General features: G+C 38.6%; 1 protein-coding gene across 1 annotated transcript; it reads left to right on the top strand.

Annotated features, from left to right (window-relative positions):
- The first annotated feature begins 444 nt into the window (after positions 1-444).
- LOC311283749 (myosin-7-like) lies at positions 445-15,375 on the top strand. Its single transcript, XM_084398419.1, has 39 exons — positions 445-473; positions 548-580; positions 799-1,008; positions 1,088-1,231; positions 1,311-1,467; positions 1,549-1,576; positions 1,678-1,786; positions 2,155-2,247; positions 2,347-2,410; positions 2,504-2,602; positions 3,125-3,228; positions 3,642-3,780; positions 3,876-3,994; positions 4,144-4,293; positions 4,394-4,564; positions 4,651-4,960; positions 5,046-5,125; positions 5,202-5,407; positions 6,245-6,368; positions 6,451-6,587; positions 6,674-6,929; positions 7,018-7,260; positions 7,342-7,518; positions 7,611-7,756; positions 8,224-8,314; positions 8,393-8,782; positions 8,869-8,995; positions 9,082-9,200; positions 9,309-9,505; positions 9,660-9,843; positions 9,963-10,128; positions 10,209-10,333; positions 10,522-10,830; positions 10,923-11,126; positions 11,223-11,519; positions 11,614-11,718; positions 11,856-11,951; positions 12,048-12,185; positions 14,150-15,375. Exons 3-39 carry the CDS (start codon positions 811-813, stop codon positions 14,168-14,170), a joined length of 5,823 nt encoding a protein of 1,940 aa, XP_084254545.1. The 5' UTR covers positions 445-473; positions 548-580; positions 799-810; the 3' UTR covers positions 14,171-15,375.
- The last annotated feature ends 355 nt before the right edge of the window (positions 15,376-15,730 follow it).

The raw sequence follows: 15,730 nt of genomic DNA, 5'->3' as shown, positions 1-15,730 counted from the left end.
TTAAGGACAGAAAATGACACAGTTTAAGAAAAGCATCATAGTGCATTATTGCTGGAATCTAACTGTCAATTAAGCAATTTTATTAAAAAAGGATTGTGTGTTCATCTATGGTTCATATACATTATATATACAAGAGTCTCTACATCTATAATGCTTTACACACACACACACACACACACACATACATTTCAGTATACAAACACTTTAGTAAAGATCTGATATCTTTAAAAAAGAAGATATACATATGGGACAAAAATAGCACCAATGTGATTTAGATCCTTTCTGATCGTGTTGCATTACCATTTCCACATGCCAAACTACTGTGACTCACAAAGATTTTTTCAGGCACCCAAAAAGAGCTACACACACAAGTGACCATATACAGATGGTCAACGTCACACTCATTGTGCCTCTATATAAAGAGATAAGTTACAGCACAATATTGCAAGCTCACATCATTGTGCCATCTAAAGGTAAGAGCACACATAATTATGATTAAATTGTTCATGAGGACTTCTCATTAATTATGTTTCTTTTTTATTGAAAGGACTTGGACTTTCTTGGGTTTGGATTTAATCTGGTAAGGCATGTTTTTATAAAGGTCAACACAATGTGTATATAGTATATTGTATGTTATAGTATATGTATGTTTTATGCAATATTTTCTTTATGAATGCAATCATTTCTGTTGAAAGACCAATAAATAATTAAAAATACTGTATATTTATAAATAATTAAATTGTATTTAATTGTAAACAAGTTTTACAAGTTCTAAGAATTTTGTCATCTATGCCTCAGTCTGATTGAAAGATGGTGGATGTGATGTCAGAGTTCGGGGCAGCTGCCCCGTTCTTACGAAAGTCAGACAAGGAGCGTCTGGAGGCCCAAACTCGCCCCTTTGACATGAAGAAAGAATGCTTTGTGACCGACCCTGCGGTTGAGTTCGTCAAAGCCACCATCACCAGTAGAGACGGTGGCAAAGTCACTGCTGACACTGAATTCGGGAAGGTAAGATCTAATCTCTGCATTGTTGTAGATTGTAGACAGAAGTAGAGAGTGACTGTCAAAACACTTTTGTTATCCACAGACAGTAACTGTGAAGGAGATTGATGTTCACCCCCAGAACCCACCAAAGTTTGATAAAATTGAGGACATGGTGATGTTCACCTTCCTGCATGAGCCCGCTGTGCTGTTTAACCTCAAAGAGCGTTACGCAGCCTGGATGATCTATGTGAGTCGAGTCTTAAAACACTCACACATTCTCTTTATCTGGCATGAGCAGATCTAAACCTTCTGTGAATATTTTACAGACCTACTCTGGGCTCTTCTGTGTCACTGTGAACCCCTACAAGTTTTTGCCAGTGTACAACCAGGAAGTCGTCAATGCCTATAGAGGAAAGAAACGAAATGAGGCCCCTCCACACATCTTCTCCATCTCAGACAATGCCTACCAGTACATGCTGTCAGGTGATGATTTGACTTGTAATTTTTTGTTGATTTCTAATGCAATTTCAAATGCTAAGTTTCTTATGTTTTATTTTCTCACAGACAGAGAAAACCAGTCTGTTCTGATCACGTATGTAATACATTTTATGATGTACCAAAGTACTCCTCCTTTTACCAATATTTTCTATGCTGCATTTTATCAGCCATTTAATTAACTGTTTTTATTTTAAGTGGAGAATCCGGTGCTGGAAAGACTGTGAACACTAAAAAAGTAATCCAGTACTTTGCAAGCATTGCAGCAGCATCGCCTGGCAAGAAGGATCCATCAATGGAGAAAAAGGTGCTTCATTTCCAAAAAAATGGGTTATAATATAATTATAGCATTTTAATATAATTATAAATATAGCCTTCCATATAATATAGCATACAAAAATAATTACTAAATTAATGGTCTTCGTTTATTAGATATTAAAGCCACAAATTGTCATAATTTGATACTCCCTTACTTGCCATATTGCAATGCATTAACACGTGAACAAAAAACATTTTTGTTTTCCCAATTAGTTTTCTACAGTGACTTAGGTCCTCTATGGATCATTATTATTATTATTACAAGACTACATAACATCTGAAAATATGCATGGCTGTTAACTGAAAAGAAGGTGCATCAAACGTTTTTCAAACCTATTGTTAAAATATGATTCTCAGGGTACTCTGGAGGATCAAATCATCCAGTGTAATCCTGCTCTCGAGGCTTTTGGTAACGCCAAAACCATAAGAAATGACAACTCCTCCAGATTTGTAAGTGGGGCTTACATTGGTGTTATTATTCTATATTGGTTTCCATGATATATTATATTAACATGTTATGTATTATATCATATATTGCTTTATTTACAGGGTAAATTTATCCGTATCCATTTTGGCCACAGTGGAAAGTTAGCTTCTGCTGACATTGAGACTTGTAAGTACTGCCCAACATCATTCCAACAAATCACATATAGATCAAATGTGTAACTGTTTTCATATTCATCTATTCATTTATCAATTAATTTAGATCTGCTGGAGAAGTCTCGTGTAACTTTTCAGCTCAAGGCTGAGAGAGACTACCACATCTTCTATCAGATTCTGTCCCAGAAAAGACCAGAACTGCTGGGTAAAATTACCCATCATATCTATTAAAGGCACACTATGCAAGATTTGTACCTTAATATAACAGCTTCGAAATCATTTTGATAGTAAACAAACTCGTAGTAGGGCGAATCATCCCGATAGCAAAGGGGGAGGGGGCGGGGGCGGGTTGATGTCGCTGGCAAAACCGGCAATGCAAGTTTGAGAGGTGGCGCCCCGCCAAATCTCACGAGAATCACGATTTGCTTTACGGCACGACTACACTTACATCAAGAACACATGAAGCAGTATCTATGGAAAACACTAGCACGCATTTCAGACGTGAATCATGGCAGAGTCGACGAAGAAAACTAAGAAAGCGCGGTCGGAAGAGTGCAGAGACGGCTCTGCTTGAGTGGTATTTACGACAGTAACGTTAAATACAAGTACTCCACAGCAACTCTAGTGGTCACTGTTTGAGAAAAAAGGAAACTGCATAGTCTGCCTTTAACATTGTCATCTCTAATTAGAAGAGTCTTTTCTGATCTATGTTCCCATTTCTCCTTAGAAATGCTGCTCATCACCAACAACCCCTATGACTACGCTTTCATCTCCCAAGGAGAAACAACAGTGGCATCTATTGATGACGGTGACGAGCTGGTAGCCACTGATGTGGGTGTTTGTTAAAACATAGGCAGTTCACAATACAAGAACAACACTTTTGACAACCCGTATGACTGCGTTTCTGCTGTGGAGCACCAATTGATAATGTCTTGACTGGTTTACATACAATAAAAGTATATAATGATCAGGGGCTGTCAATAAGTATGAAAAAGCACCATCAAAGATCCACACAACTTGTTTTTCTGAAGCCATGTGATTGTGTGAGGAAAAGAACCTTTGATTTTCATTTTGTGTTCCACAAAAGAAATTAAGTCATACAGGTATAGAATGACTTGAAAGAGAATAACTGATTCTCTTGGCCAGTCTATTTTTTAAAAAGAAAGACTTCTAATGTACTTGCCAAAAAGAAGAATATGAAACATTTGCCATAAAATGTTACATGCTCTGTACATTTGCTGTAGGAAGCGTTCGATGTGTTGGGCTTCACCCAAGAAGAGCAGAACAGCATCTACAAGCTGACTGGTTCCGTCATGCACTTTGGCAACATGAAGTTCAAACAGAAGCAAAGAGAGGAACAGGCTGAGGCTGATGGGACTGAGGGTCAGTATAACTTGGAATCTCAGCTTCATAAAGGAAAAAAATCTAAGACATGTTGTATATATATTCTTAGCTCTGTATTCTTATTTAACATGTAGATGCTGACAAAATATCATATCTGATGGGCCTAAATTCAGCTGACTTGATCAAGGGTTTGTGCCACCCAAGAGTCAAAGTAGGAAATGAGTGGGTCACCAAGGGACAGAGTGTCCAGCAGGTAATGAATGAAAATAATAATCAAATGAGTTTTCAGCATCATAGGTTCACTTTCGAAGACATACAAACAAAAACTTTAATATCTCTGAAAAATCGCTCTCTAGTTTGCAATGTGTCGAATTCTGCAAAATTCAATAATTTTTTTATTAGGTGTACTACTCTATTGGTGCTCTGGCAAAGTCAGTGTACGAGAAGATGTTCCTCTGGATGGTTGTGAGAATCAACCAATCCCTAGCCACCAAACAGCCTCGCCAGTACTTCATTGGTGTGCTGGACATTGCTGGATTTGAGATCTTTGATGTAAGCTGAAATCAACTGATTTTTTTTTATTCAAGAACAAATTCAACAAGAAGTGCAACCTGTTTGACCATTGTGATTATATAATATATTCCACCTGCAGTCCAACACCTTTGAGCAGCTGTGCATCAACTTCACTAATGAGAAGTTGCAACAGTTCTTCAACCACCACATGTTTGTGCTGGAGCAAGAAGAATACAAGAAGGAGGGCATTGAGTGGGTGTTTATTGACTTCGGCATGGACTTGGCAGCATGTATTGAGCTTATTGAAAAGGTGGGTGGATACTATGTTGATAATTATACTGTGAGGATAAAAATCATATTTTTCAGTCTTAACTCTTGTTAACTCTGTCATTGTAGCCCATGGGTATCATGTCCATCCTTGAAGAGGAGTGCATGTTCCCCAAAGCCAGTGATGCAACATTTAAAGCTAAGCTTTATGACAACCATATGGGGAAAAATCCAAACTTCCAGAAGCCTAGGATGATCAAAGGTGGACCAGAGGCCCATTTTGGCCTCGTTCACTATGCTGGCACTGTGGACTACAACATTTCAAACTGGCTGGTGAAGAACAAGGACCCTCTCAATGAGACGGTTGTAGGGTTTTTCCAGAAGTCAACTCTTAAGTTGTTGCCTGTTCTGTTTGCTAATTTCGCTACTGATGAGTCAGGTAAGCACACACTGACTTGTGATATGAAAATATAATAAGCACTATTTTTACTGTTTAATAGTAACAAAAATCATTTATTTCACAGCTGCGGATTCTGGAGGAAAGGCTGCCAAAGGTAGCAAAAAGAAGGGTTCTTCCTTCCAGACGGTGTCAGCCCTTCATAGGGTAAGGAATATTATAACACTATATTGTCTCACAAGGTTTTATTGCATATTAATCTAAATCTGTGATCTACCAACAGGAGAACTTGAACAAGCTGATGACCAACTTGAGGTCAACTCACCCTCACTTTGTGCGCTGCATCATCCCCAATGAGAGCAAGACTCCTGGGGCAATGGAGAATCCTCTGGTCATGCACCAGCTGCGCTGTAATGGTGTGCTGGAGGGCATCAGGATCTGCAGAAAGGGATTCCCCAACAGGATCCTGTATGGAGATTTCAAACAACGGTTAGTATGAAGGCAAGGCAAGGCAAGGCAAGTTTATTTATATAGGACATTTCATACACAATGGTAATTCAAAGTGCTTTACATAGAAAAGGAATTAAAATAATCAGAAAATATCATGCCTGAATCACAAAATTTGGGGCTCCCCTGTCTAAATGGAAGAGTCAGAGATCTTCGGTTCGCGAGACACACTAATAGCAACTCCCTGCTTCCTAGTGACCCTCCTACCCATCAGTAGGGTGGAGTATTCTAACACCTTCTGCCTCTGATGGGTTCCAGTGTACCTCCGACCCCTTAATGGAGTGGAGTTATCACCAACCGTCTGCTTTCGGTAATACACCAGCCTGCATCCAAGAACCTGGTCTCCCACACTCACGTCTGAGTGCGTGCGTAAACTCACTGTCTCTCTTCCCAATTTTCTCAACACTTCAAACCAGACAGCCCTAACCAAAAATAAAAATCTTAACCAAAAATAAAAACAAGGATAATTAAAAGTTTACAGTTATAAAAAAGAATTATAAGAATAAAAAGATGATACATAGATAACATAAAATGCATCAGTCGGACGTACAGTGGCACAGTGCTCATTCAGTAAATGCAGAGCTAAACAGATGTGTTTTGAGTCCAGATTTCAATGTGACTACTGTTGGAACACATCTGATCTCTTCTGGAAGCTGGTATGAAACAAAATGGCTTTAATGCCTTACAAAATAACATTCTGTATACATTTTATTGTATACAAGTTATTGCAAGTTTCAACACTCTGTTTGCACAATTAAGTATTTGCTAAAAAATAAATACATATAAAACAATAGTTAATGTCTGTTGTTTTTTGTGTAGATACCGTATCCTAAATCCTGCTGCTATCCCTGAGGGACAGTTCATTGATAACAAGAAGGGTGCAGAAAAACTTCTGGGCTCTCTGGACATAGATCACGAACAGTACAAGTTAGGACATACTAAGGTATTTTTATATTAACATGAACTTTTTCCAAGGCCACTTTTCCACTGTCATCCTTTTTGACGCAAAATTCTTTACTATTCAGGTATTTTTTAAGGCTGGTCTTCTGGGTGGTCTTGAAGAGATGCGAGATGACCGTCTTGCACTTATTATAACTGGAATTCAGTCCATGTCTCGTGGTTTTCTATCAAGAGATGAGTTCCAGAAAATTGTGGAAAGAAGGTTAGATTTTAGCTCTTCAATCTTTAACATATTCTCCAAGTTACATTTAAAATGCAAGACTGAACAATCTTATTTAATATCTACAGAGATGCTCTGTTGGTGATCCAGTGGAACGTACGTGCTTTCATGGGTGTCAAGAATTGGCCCTGGATGAAGCTCTACTTCAAGATCAAGCCTCTGCTGAAAAGTGCAGAGTCAGAGAAAGAAATGGCCAACATGAAGGAGGAATTCCTGAAGTTGAAGGAGGCTTATGCCAAATCTGAAGCCCGCAGAAAGGAGCTTGAGGAAAAGATGGTTTCTCTTCTCCAAGAGAAGAACGACCTGCAGCTTTTAGCACAGTCTGTAAGTTCACATGGGACTACAACTCTGCACTTTTCACATTTCAAGTAAGTCAAAAAACAAAACAAGTTTTACATTTTTTTGTTGATAGGAGCAAGATAATCTTGCAGATGCTGAGGAGAGATGTGAGGGTCTGATCAAGAGCAAGATCCAGTTTGAGGCCAAAGTCAAAGAAATGACTGAGAGACTGGAGGATGAAGATGAAATGAATGCTGAGCTGACCGCAAAGAAACGAAAGCTGGAGGATGAATGCTCTGAACTCAAGAAGGACATTGATGATCTTGAGCTCACTCTGGCCAAAGTAGAGAAAGAGAAACATGCCACTGAGAACAAGGTCAGTTTTCAACACTAAACCTGTTATTGACGCTAGAATGGTGTGTTAAGAGTCCCTTGATACAACGACACATTTATACAGGTTAAAAACCTGACAGAAGAGATGGCAGCTTTGGATGAGATCATCGCTAGGCTGACCAAGGAGAAGAAAGCTCTTCAGGAGGCCCATCAGCAAACGCTGGATGACCTCCAGAGTGAGGAAGACAAAGTCAATACACTCACCAAAGCCAAAACCAAACTGGAGCAACAAGTGGATGATGTAAGAGTCATAAAAAATAACACTAGAATTAAAATGAGAAGCTTTCTTTAAAAAATGCATAATTATTTTTATATTCTTTGGATGAAATTTAGCTTGAAGGTTCTCTGGAACAAGAAAAGAAAATTCGCATGGATCTTGAGAGAGCTAAAAGAAAGCTTGAGGGTGACTTGAAGTTGACTCAAGAGAATGTGATGGATTTGGAAAATGATAAGCAGCAGGCGGAAGAGCGGCTAAAGAAGTAATATATTTTATATAAAAAATATAAAAAAAAGTAATATTAAAAGATATTTGGTAACACTTTACGATAAGGTTCCATTTGACTTTAGTTAACTACACAATTTAACAAACGAATAATGAAAAATATTTCTAAGCATTTATTAATCTTAGTTTATGTAAATTTAAACATGTAGTAACATTATTAAAATAAATGTTTATATTGTTATTACTGTTAATTCTATTAAATGGGCCTGAGCTAATAAAAAAACCAACAATGACAAGTTTATTTTTTATTAATAATTATTATAATAATTATTGTTAACAAAGTTTAATAAATACTGTAACAAATGTATTATTGTTCATTGTTAGTTAATGTTGTTCAATTCATTATCTAACGTTAACTAATGGAATCCTATTGTAAAGTGTTACCTGATATTTTAATTCGATTATGCATGTAATCATTCATGTGTCATCCTGTTTACTTGGCAGAAAAGACTTTGAAATAAGCCAGCTCAATAGCAAGATTGAAGATGGACAAGCTTTGGAGTCCCAACTCCAGAAAAAACTGAAAGAGTTGCAGGTAAACTTTATATATGTCTTAATAAGATAGATTAGTTAGGAATTTTAATCTTAATTTGGAATTTATGCACATTACCAGGCCAGAATTGAAGAGCTTGAGGAAGAGCTGGAGGCTGAGAGAGCAGCTCGTGCTAAAGTTGAGAAACAGAGAGCTGATCTGTCCAGAGAACTGGAGGACATCAGTGAGAGGTTGGAGGAGGCTGGTGGAGCCACTGCTGCCCAGATTGAGATGAACAAGAAACGTGAAGCTGAGTTCCAGAAACTGCGCAGAGACCTTGAAGAGTCCACTCTGCAACATGAGGCCACTGCGGCTACACTGAGGAAGAAACAAGCAGACAGTGTGGCTGATCTGGGAGAGCAGATTGACAACCTCCAGAGAGTGAAGCAGAAGCTGGAGAAAGAGAAGAGTGAACTCAGACTGGAACTGGACGATGTGGTCTCCAACATGGAGCAGCTTGCAAAGGCAAAGGTGAGCGAGAGAAATGATGGTGAGTCTATAATGTATGTGTTGTCAGTCAAAGAAAGCAATCAACTACGATATAATTTATCCCCAAGGCAAACCTGGAGAAAATGTGCAGAACTCTGGAAGACCAGATGAGTGAGTACAGAACCAAGGCTGAGGAAGGTCAGCGCACTATCAATGATTTCACCATGCAAAAAGCCAAGCTGCAAACTGAAAATGGTAAGAACACTAAATATTGTTACGTTCCCAACTGTACCATAATGATAGTTGGAAAAAAGTCAATATTATTTTATATTATATTTTAGGTGAACTTGCCAGACAGTTTGAGGAGAAAGACTCCCTGGTGACTCAGTTAACCAGAGGCAAACAATCCAACACTCAGCAAATTGAAGACCTCAAGAGACAGCTCGAAGAAGAAATCAAGGTTTTCAAAATCCCCTTCAATGTCTAAAATGTTTGCTAAAGACATACAAATTCACTATTGTAATAAACAACTGGCCGCAAATATTTGTTTGTTTTTGTTTGTCTTTAGGCTAAGAATGCCCTGGCCCATGCAGTTCAGTCTGCTCGTCATGATGCTGATCTGCTGAGGGAGCAATATGAGGAGGAGCAAGAAGCCAAGGCTGAGCTACAGCGTAGTATGTCCAAGGCAAACTCTGAAGTGGCTCAGTGGAGAACCAAGTATGAAACTGATGCCATCCAGAGGACTGAGGAGCTGGAGGAAGCAAAGTAAGAAACAAACAACATTTAAAAGTTTTGTCTTTAGTAATTAGACACTTTTCTAAATTTTCTGCTATAGTTTGTGGCCTATAAACACATTTAAATACAGTTTAATGAATGATGCTTCTGATGTGTACTATATTTTGTATTTTGATTATTACAGGAAGAAACTGACTCAGCGTCTGCAAGATGCAGAAGAAGCTGTGGAAGCTGTTAATGCTAAATGCTCCTCTCTGGAGAAGACCAAGCACAGGCTGCAGAATGAGATTGAAGATCTCATGGTGGATGTGGAGAGATCCAATGCTGCTGCTGCTGCTCTGGACAAGAAGCAAAGAAACTTTGATAAAGTAAGGAGAGAAAGTACATTTTGTCATTAGCTGGAAAAATTTGCCATTTATTTACAAAACGAAATACCAGCAAACTGCACTGTTCTCACTGACCATTTGGCCTTGTTAAATTTAACCAGGTCCTGTCTGAGTGGAAGCAGAAGTATGAGGAGTCCCAAACTGAACTGGAAAGTGCCCAAAAAGAAGCTAGATCTCTGAGCACTGAACTCTTTAAATTGAAAAACTCGTATGAGGAGTCACTGGACCACCTGGAGAGCATGAAGAGGGAGAACAAGAATCTCCAAGGTAAGAGTGGTTTTCACAAATCCAAACCATTACTTTAATTGCTTGTATTTGTGAGCTTATATGTTATTTCTATTGCACAGAGGAAATTTCTGACCTCACTGAGCAACTTGGTGAGAGTGGGAAGAACATTCATGAGCTGGAGAAACTACGAAAACAACTGGAGCAGGAGAAACAAGAGACACAAACTGCTCTTGAAGAGGCTGAGGTAAAAGAACACCATTTTCCCCAAAGTTCTTATTCATTTGACAACTCTTTGATTTAAATCAAGCTGTTGTTTAAAGCAATTGATCATTCTAGATTATTTTAAGGGAGGTCACTTCCCACCCCACAACACAGGGCTAAACAAAAACTTTAAATCTCAATTATAACAAACACCCATTTTACTCTTTATAGGGTTCCCTTGAACATGAGGAAGGCAAGATACTTAGAGCTCAGCTGGAGTTCAATCAGGTCAAAGCTGATATTGAACGTAAGCTGACAGAAAAAGATGAAGAGATGGAGCAGACCAAGAGGAACCAGCAGAGAATGGTGGATACCCTGCAAAGCTCACTGGAATCAGAGTCTCGCAGCAGGAATGAAGCTCTCAGGCTGAAGAAGAAGATGGAGGGAGACCTCAATGAGATGGAGATTCAGCTCAGCCAGGCTAACAGACAGGCATCAGAAGCCCAGAAACAACTCAAGGGTCTTCATGGACATATCAAAGTATGAGGAATCTTCAAATCAAGATTCTATGATGCTTAGGTGAAATCCAACATAGTTCTTCAGTCTTTTTATTTGTAATTTGTACTTTATAGGATGCCCAACTGCAACTAGATGATGCTCTTCGTGGTAATGATGATCTCAAAGAGAACTTCGCCATTGTGGAGAGACGCAACAATCTGCTGCAGGCTGAACTGGATGAGCTGAGATCCATGGTGGAACAAACTGAGAGAGGAAGGAAACTGGCTGAGCAGGAACTGCTGGATGTCAGTGAGAGAGTTCAGCTCCTGCATTCTCAGGTATGACACATCTGTACTAATACTACGCAAAATAAAGCCTCTTAGTACACAATATAATCAAAAGACTATATGAATGTCAACATTTTCTATGTTCAGAACACCAGCCTGCTGAATCAGAAGAAGAAGCTGGAGGGAGATAATACTCAGCTTCAGACTGAGGTAGAGGAGGCAGTGCAGGAGTGCAGGAATGCTGAGGAAAAAGCCAAGAAGGCCATCACTGATGCTGCCATGATGGCAGAGGAGCTGAAGAAGGAGCAGGACACCAGTGCTCATCTGGAGCGCATGAAGAAGAACATGGAGCAGACCATCAAGGACCTGCAGCACCGTCTGGATGAGGCTGAGCAGATCGCCATGAAGGGAGGCAAGAAGCAGGTCCAGAAACTGGAAGCCAGAGTAAGTTTTTAGAAACAAGTATACAGTGTTTTCTGTAAAAATATTTGTTCTAAGATTTAAAAATTTTATACTAAAATTGTTACACATCTGTTAGGTGAGAGAGCTGGAAAGTGAGGTGGAGATAGAACAGAGAAAGTCCAGTGACTCGGTCAAGGGGATTCGTAAATATGAGAGACGCATCAAGGAGCTCACCTACCAGGTAGGAAAAATGTTGCCTACTAAAAATTTTGCCCCTGGTTGATTTGATCATGTTATTTTTTTTAAATACATAAAGTGCTGTCTTACAGTATTTAAATGTATATTGCATATACTAAAAACATTTTTTGCTTTGCATAGACTGAGGAAGACCGAAAGAATCTGGCTCGCCTGCAGGATCTGGTGGACAAACTCCAGCTGAAGGTCAAATCCTACAAGAGAGCTTCTGAGGTTGCGGTGAGTATTTTCCCCCACTGGTGCCATCATATGATATGATTTTTGTAGTAATTGCATCTTTTGATTTTCACAAATGCTGTTGTGTGTAATCTTTAGGAAGAACAATCCAATTCCAATCTGGGCAAGTTCCGTAAGATACAGCATGAGCTGGATGAGGCAGAGGAGAGGGCTGATATTGCTGAATCTCAGGTCAACAAGCTGAGAGCCAAGACTCGTGATACAGGATCCAATAAAGTAAGAGTAGGCACTTATAACAAGTGATTTTGGTCACTAACACACACAAAAAAAATAACTCAAAAAAGCCACAAGTAAATAGTCACAGTTGAGTCAACTTGATAGGTCAACTCAAGATCGGCACTTTTTAGTGACTTTACATTTACATTACATTTAGTCATTTAGCAGATGCCTTTGTCCAAAGCGACTTACAAATGAGGACTAAAGCAAGCGAGTGATCATGAAGAGGAAAAAACAATGCAAGAAGTTCTCAAAATACAAAGCTCAGGCATTGCTCAGAGTAGCATAAACCAGACAACGGAGGAATAAAGGAAAGGAAAGATTTTTTTTTAAAAGAGGTTAAGTGCTCATGGAAGAGATGAGTTTTCAGCTGTTTTTTTAATGTTGTCAGGGATTCTGCATTCCGGATGAAGGCGGGGAGATCATTCCACCATCAAGGAACCGTGAATGAGAATGTTCTGGAGACTGATTTTTAGGTTCTCTGTGATGGTACCACGAGCCGTCGCTCATTGACCAATCGTAGGCTTTTGGTAGGGATGTAGACTCGTAGGAGCTAGTGAAAGTAGGAGGGAGCTGAGCCTGTGGTAGATCTGTCAGCAAGCGTCAATGGCCTTGAATTTGATGTGCAGAGATGAAGAGATGAGTGACGTGGGCCCTTTTGTGCTCTTTGAAGACAAGATGCGCTGCAACATTCTGAATCATTTGTAGAGGTTTAGTTGCACATGACATGATGGAAGTCCTGCCAGAAGAGCATAGCAGCAATCAAGCCTAGAAATTACCAGGGCCTGTACGAGAAGTTGTGTTGCATGCTCAGTTAGGAAAGGCCTGTGCTTTGGATACCTCGCCTCTCCATGCGACCCTGAAGGACCTACCCGTGAGATAGGATTTAAACCAGTGGAGAGGAGTTCCTGTGATGCCCAGTAGGGCTGTCACTTTTGTGAAAAAAATCCTGTTAAATTTTTGAGACATAAGTGTTCATTGAATCAATTGTAAAATTGATTTTCCATGTCTAAAGACGTTTCCATTTTAAACGCCAAATATGGGCAAATCCACGGACAACTAACAGGCATTGACGAACGTAAAGAGGGTGCTTGAGACGCGCACAAGTCAGCAAATATTCCTGATGATTTATTGGCGTGAAGTTTCGTGCACAATGACAAACAGGAGTGCAACATTCTCGAAAACAATAAGCAGAGTGGACTGCCATAACATAAAATGAAAAACATTACTGCAGTCTTCAACGTGGCTGTGTTTACGATTAGAAATGTCAAACAAATTTCGCCTATGTAGGCGATTGTAGACCGTAGCCCGAATCTGTGTATCTGTATGCATGAGACTGTCTGCATACCGGCAGAATTCAGTTTTGTTGTAAAAAGAGAAACATTATGCAGAAGAATAATTTGCTGTTATGCGTATTTGTCAGAACCTGCAGCTGCTGTGTGACGGGCGTTCGCTGCGGGCATATCGTGAAGAGCTGGACGCACTTCGAGAAAAGACGAAGCGCGAAAAGATTTTCGGTTTCGAAACTTGCGTTGGTTGGTCGATCGATTGTGCAATCGATTTTCGAATGTAAAGTGACAGCCCTAATGCCCAGTGATGAGAGGGTGGACAGAAGGATCTGATGATTCAGTGTCGAAACAGACAGAGGAGAGAGTTGAATGTCTTGAAAAGTGTTCGTGTGTTAGAAGCGCTGTTGATCTTGTTGTGGAAATATGAAGATTTTGCGGCATGAACATCAACAGAGATTGATACATAGGATCAATCACGATAGGATCATACACCTTAGGATATGAATAGCAAGTAGTTTAGACAACTACACTTTATGAAATGCATTTTGATATTTAACAAGTGTGGCTATTGAAAAAATATATGTACCATCAATATTGATTAGCGGTGTAGAGTTTAGCCCATTTTGAACTGGATCAGCTTACCGTTAACATTTTTTTCCTTTTTCTTCCTAACAGAAGGGGGCTGATGAAGAGTGAAAATATTAGATGGATCTCTCTAAACACTGATTGCTGTGACAATCTCTTCTGTAGTTCTGTAGAATAAACCAGACATGAAAATGAATACCTCATCCTCTTTTTTTTAACAATGTAGACATTGCAATATCCCAACATGATCCTGAACAAAACAGTAAATCAGTTGCCTGAATGTACTCTATGTGCCACAGACTAGGCTGTCTAGTCTAAGTTCTAATTCAAACTCAAAATGTTCTTAAATTGTCATTTGAAGTAGGGTCAACCATACAAAGATACAGGGTGTTTACTAGTTTTACCAAACTAATACAAACCACATAATGCAAATTAAGCTGTATGCCACTGACAATTACACTGTGTGTTTTGACACAGCTCATCCTCAGGGAATAAAATAAAATGAAGGCATTGTGATTTAAAGTGCACATGAATCTATTATAATGCCTCCATCAAAGCCATTAAATTAGATTTATTCAGTTTCTGTAGAGCAGAAAAATGCAGAAAAAAATTCAAGTACCATATAATAATAGCAAACATAGACCATTACATCTCTATGGTGAATGTGAATTATCATTCGAATTACAGACAATATAAATTATTGTTGTGAGCAGCAATCATTGATAGTCTAAGAATTACAGTTCAGCTCTATTCAGCAGAATCTCTTTATCATCAATTATGTTGGCAATATATTAATTCTAAACCTAAAATAACCTCCACAATTCTGTGAATGTGAGAGCTGCAATAGTCAGTCACCACCACTTGAGAGCAGCACCACCATTAAATCTCATATGATGCATTGTTTCTAGGAGTCCATGTAAAGCAGGGTGGGGCAAGTTGTCACAACTTTTTATTTCTTTAATTTTTCAGTGTAGGTTTATTTTTGAACATCAATTCATGAATGCACAATTTACATATAAAGGCTTCAAAAAATCGTTTAATATTCCCACTGGTATTGCTTATGGAAAAATGTTTTTACTACCTTTGCTACAACTTTGTAATAAGGTTCAATTTGTTGTACCATGTACAACAATGTATCAATTTACATAAATGTTTATGCTATATTTAAATACACAGATTTTCATTAACTTGTTAAAAGTTTGAAAAAATGTATATGCAGAAATTAACATTAGCCTATATTCCTATGCTGTAAAACCATTGTTCATTATTAGTTTGTTACACTGTAAAAACGGCAATTAATAAAATGTTGGAAGAGCAAAAATATTTAAGTTGAACTAATATTCATGCTTGGGATTAGTTAAGAAGACACATTATATTAAGACTGCAAACATTTATTTGAAAAAAAATAAATGAAGGGATATTTTCAAATCCAGTCAACATTTAGGATGGCTATTGTTGACTGAACTAATAAACACAAATCTAGCCATTATTTTGTAAAAGACAAAGTATTAAAGGGTTAGTTCACCCAAAAATGAAAATTCTGTCTGTAATTACTCATCCTCATGTTGTTCCAACCCTGTAAGACTTTCGTTCATCTTCGGAACACAAATTAAGATATTTTTGATGAAATCTGAGTGCTGTCTCACTCCTTCATAGGCTGCTAGGTAATCG

Source organism: Rutilus rutilus (genome assembly GCF_951802725.1).
Source record: "Rutilus rutilus genome assembly, chromosome: 24".
In the NCBI taxonomy this organism is placed as follows: domain Eukaryota; kingdom Metazoa; phylum Chordata; class Actinopteri; order Cypriniformes; family Leuciscidae; genus Rutilus; species Rutilus rutilus.
The sequence above is the reverse complement of the archived record's forward strand: the minus strand, read 5'-3'. Positions and strand labels throughout refer to the sequence as shown.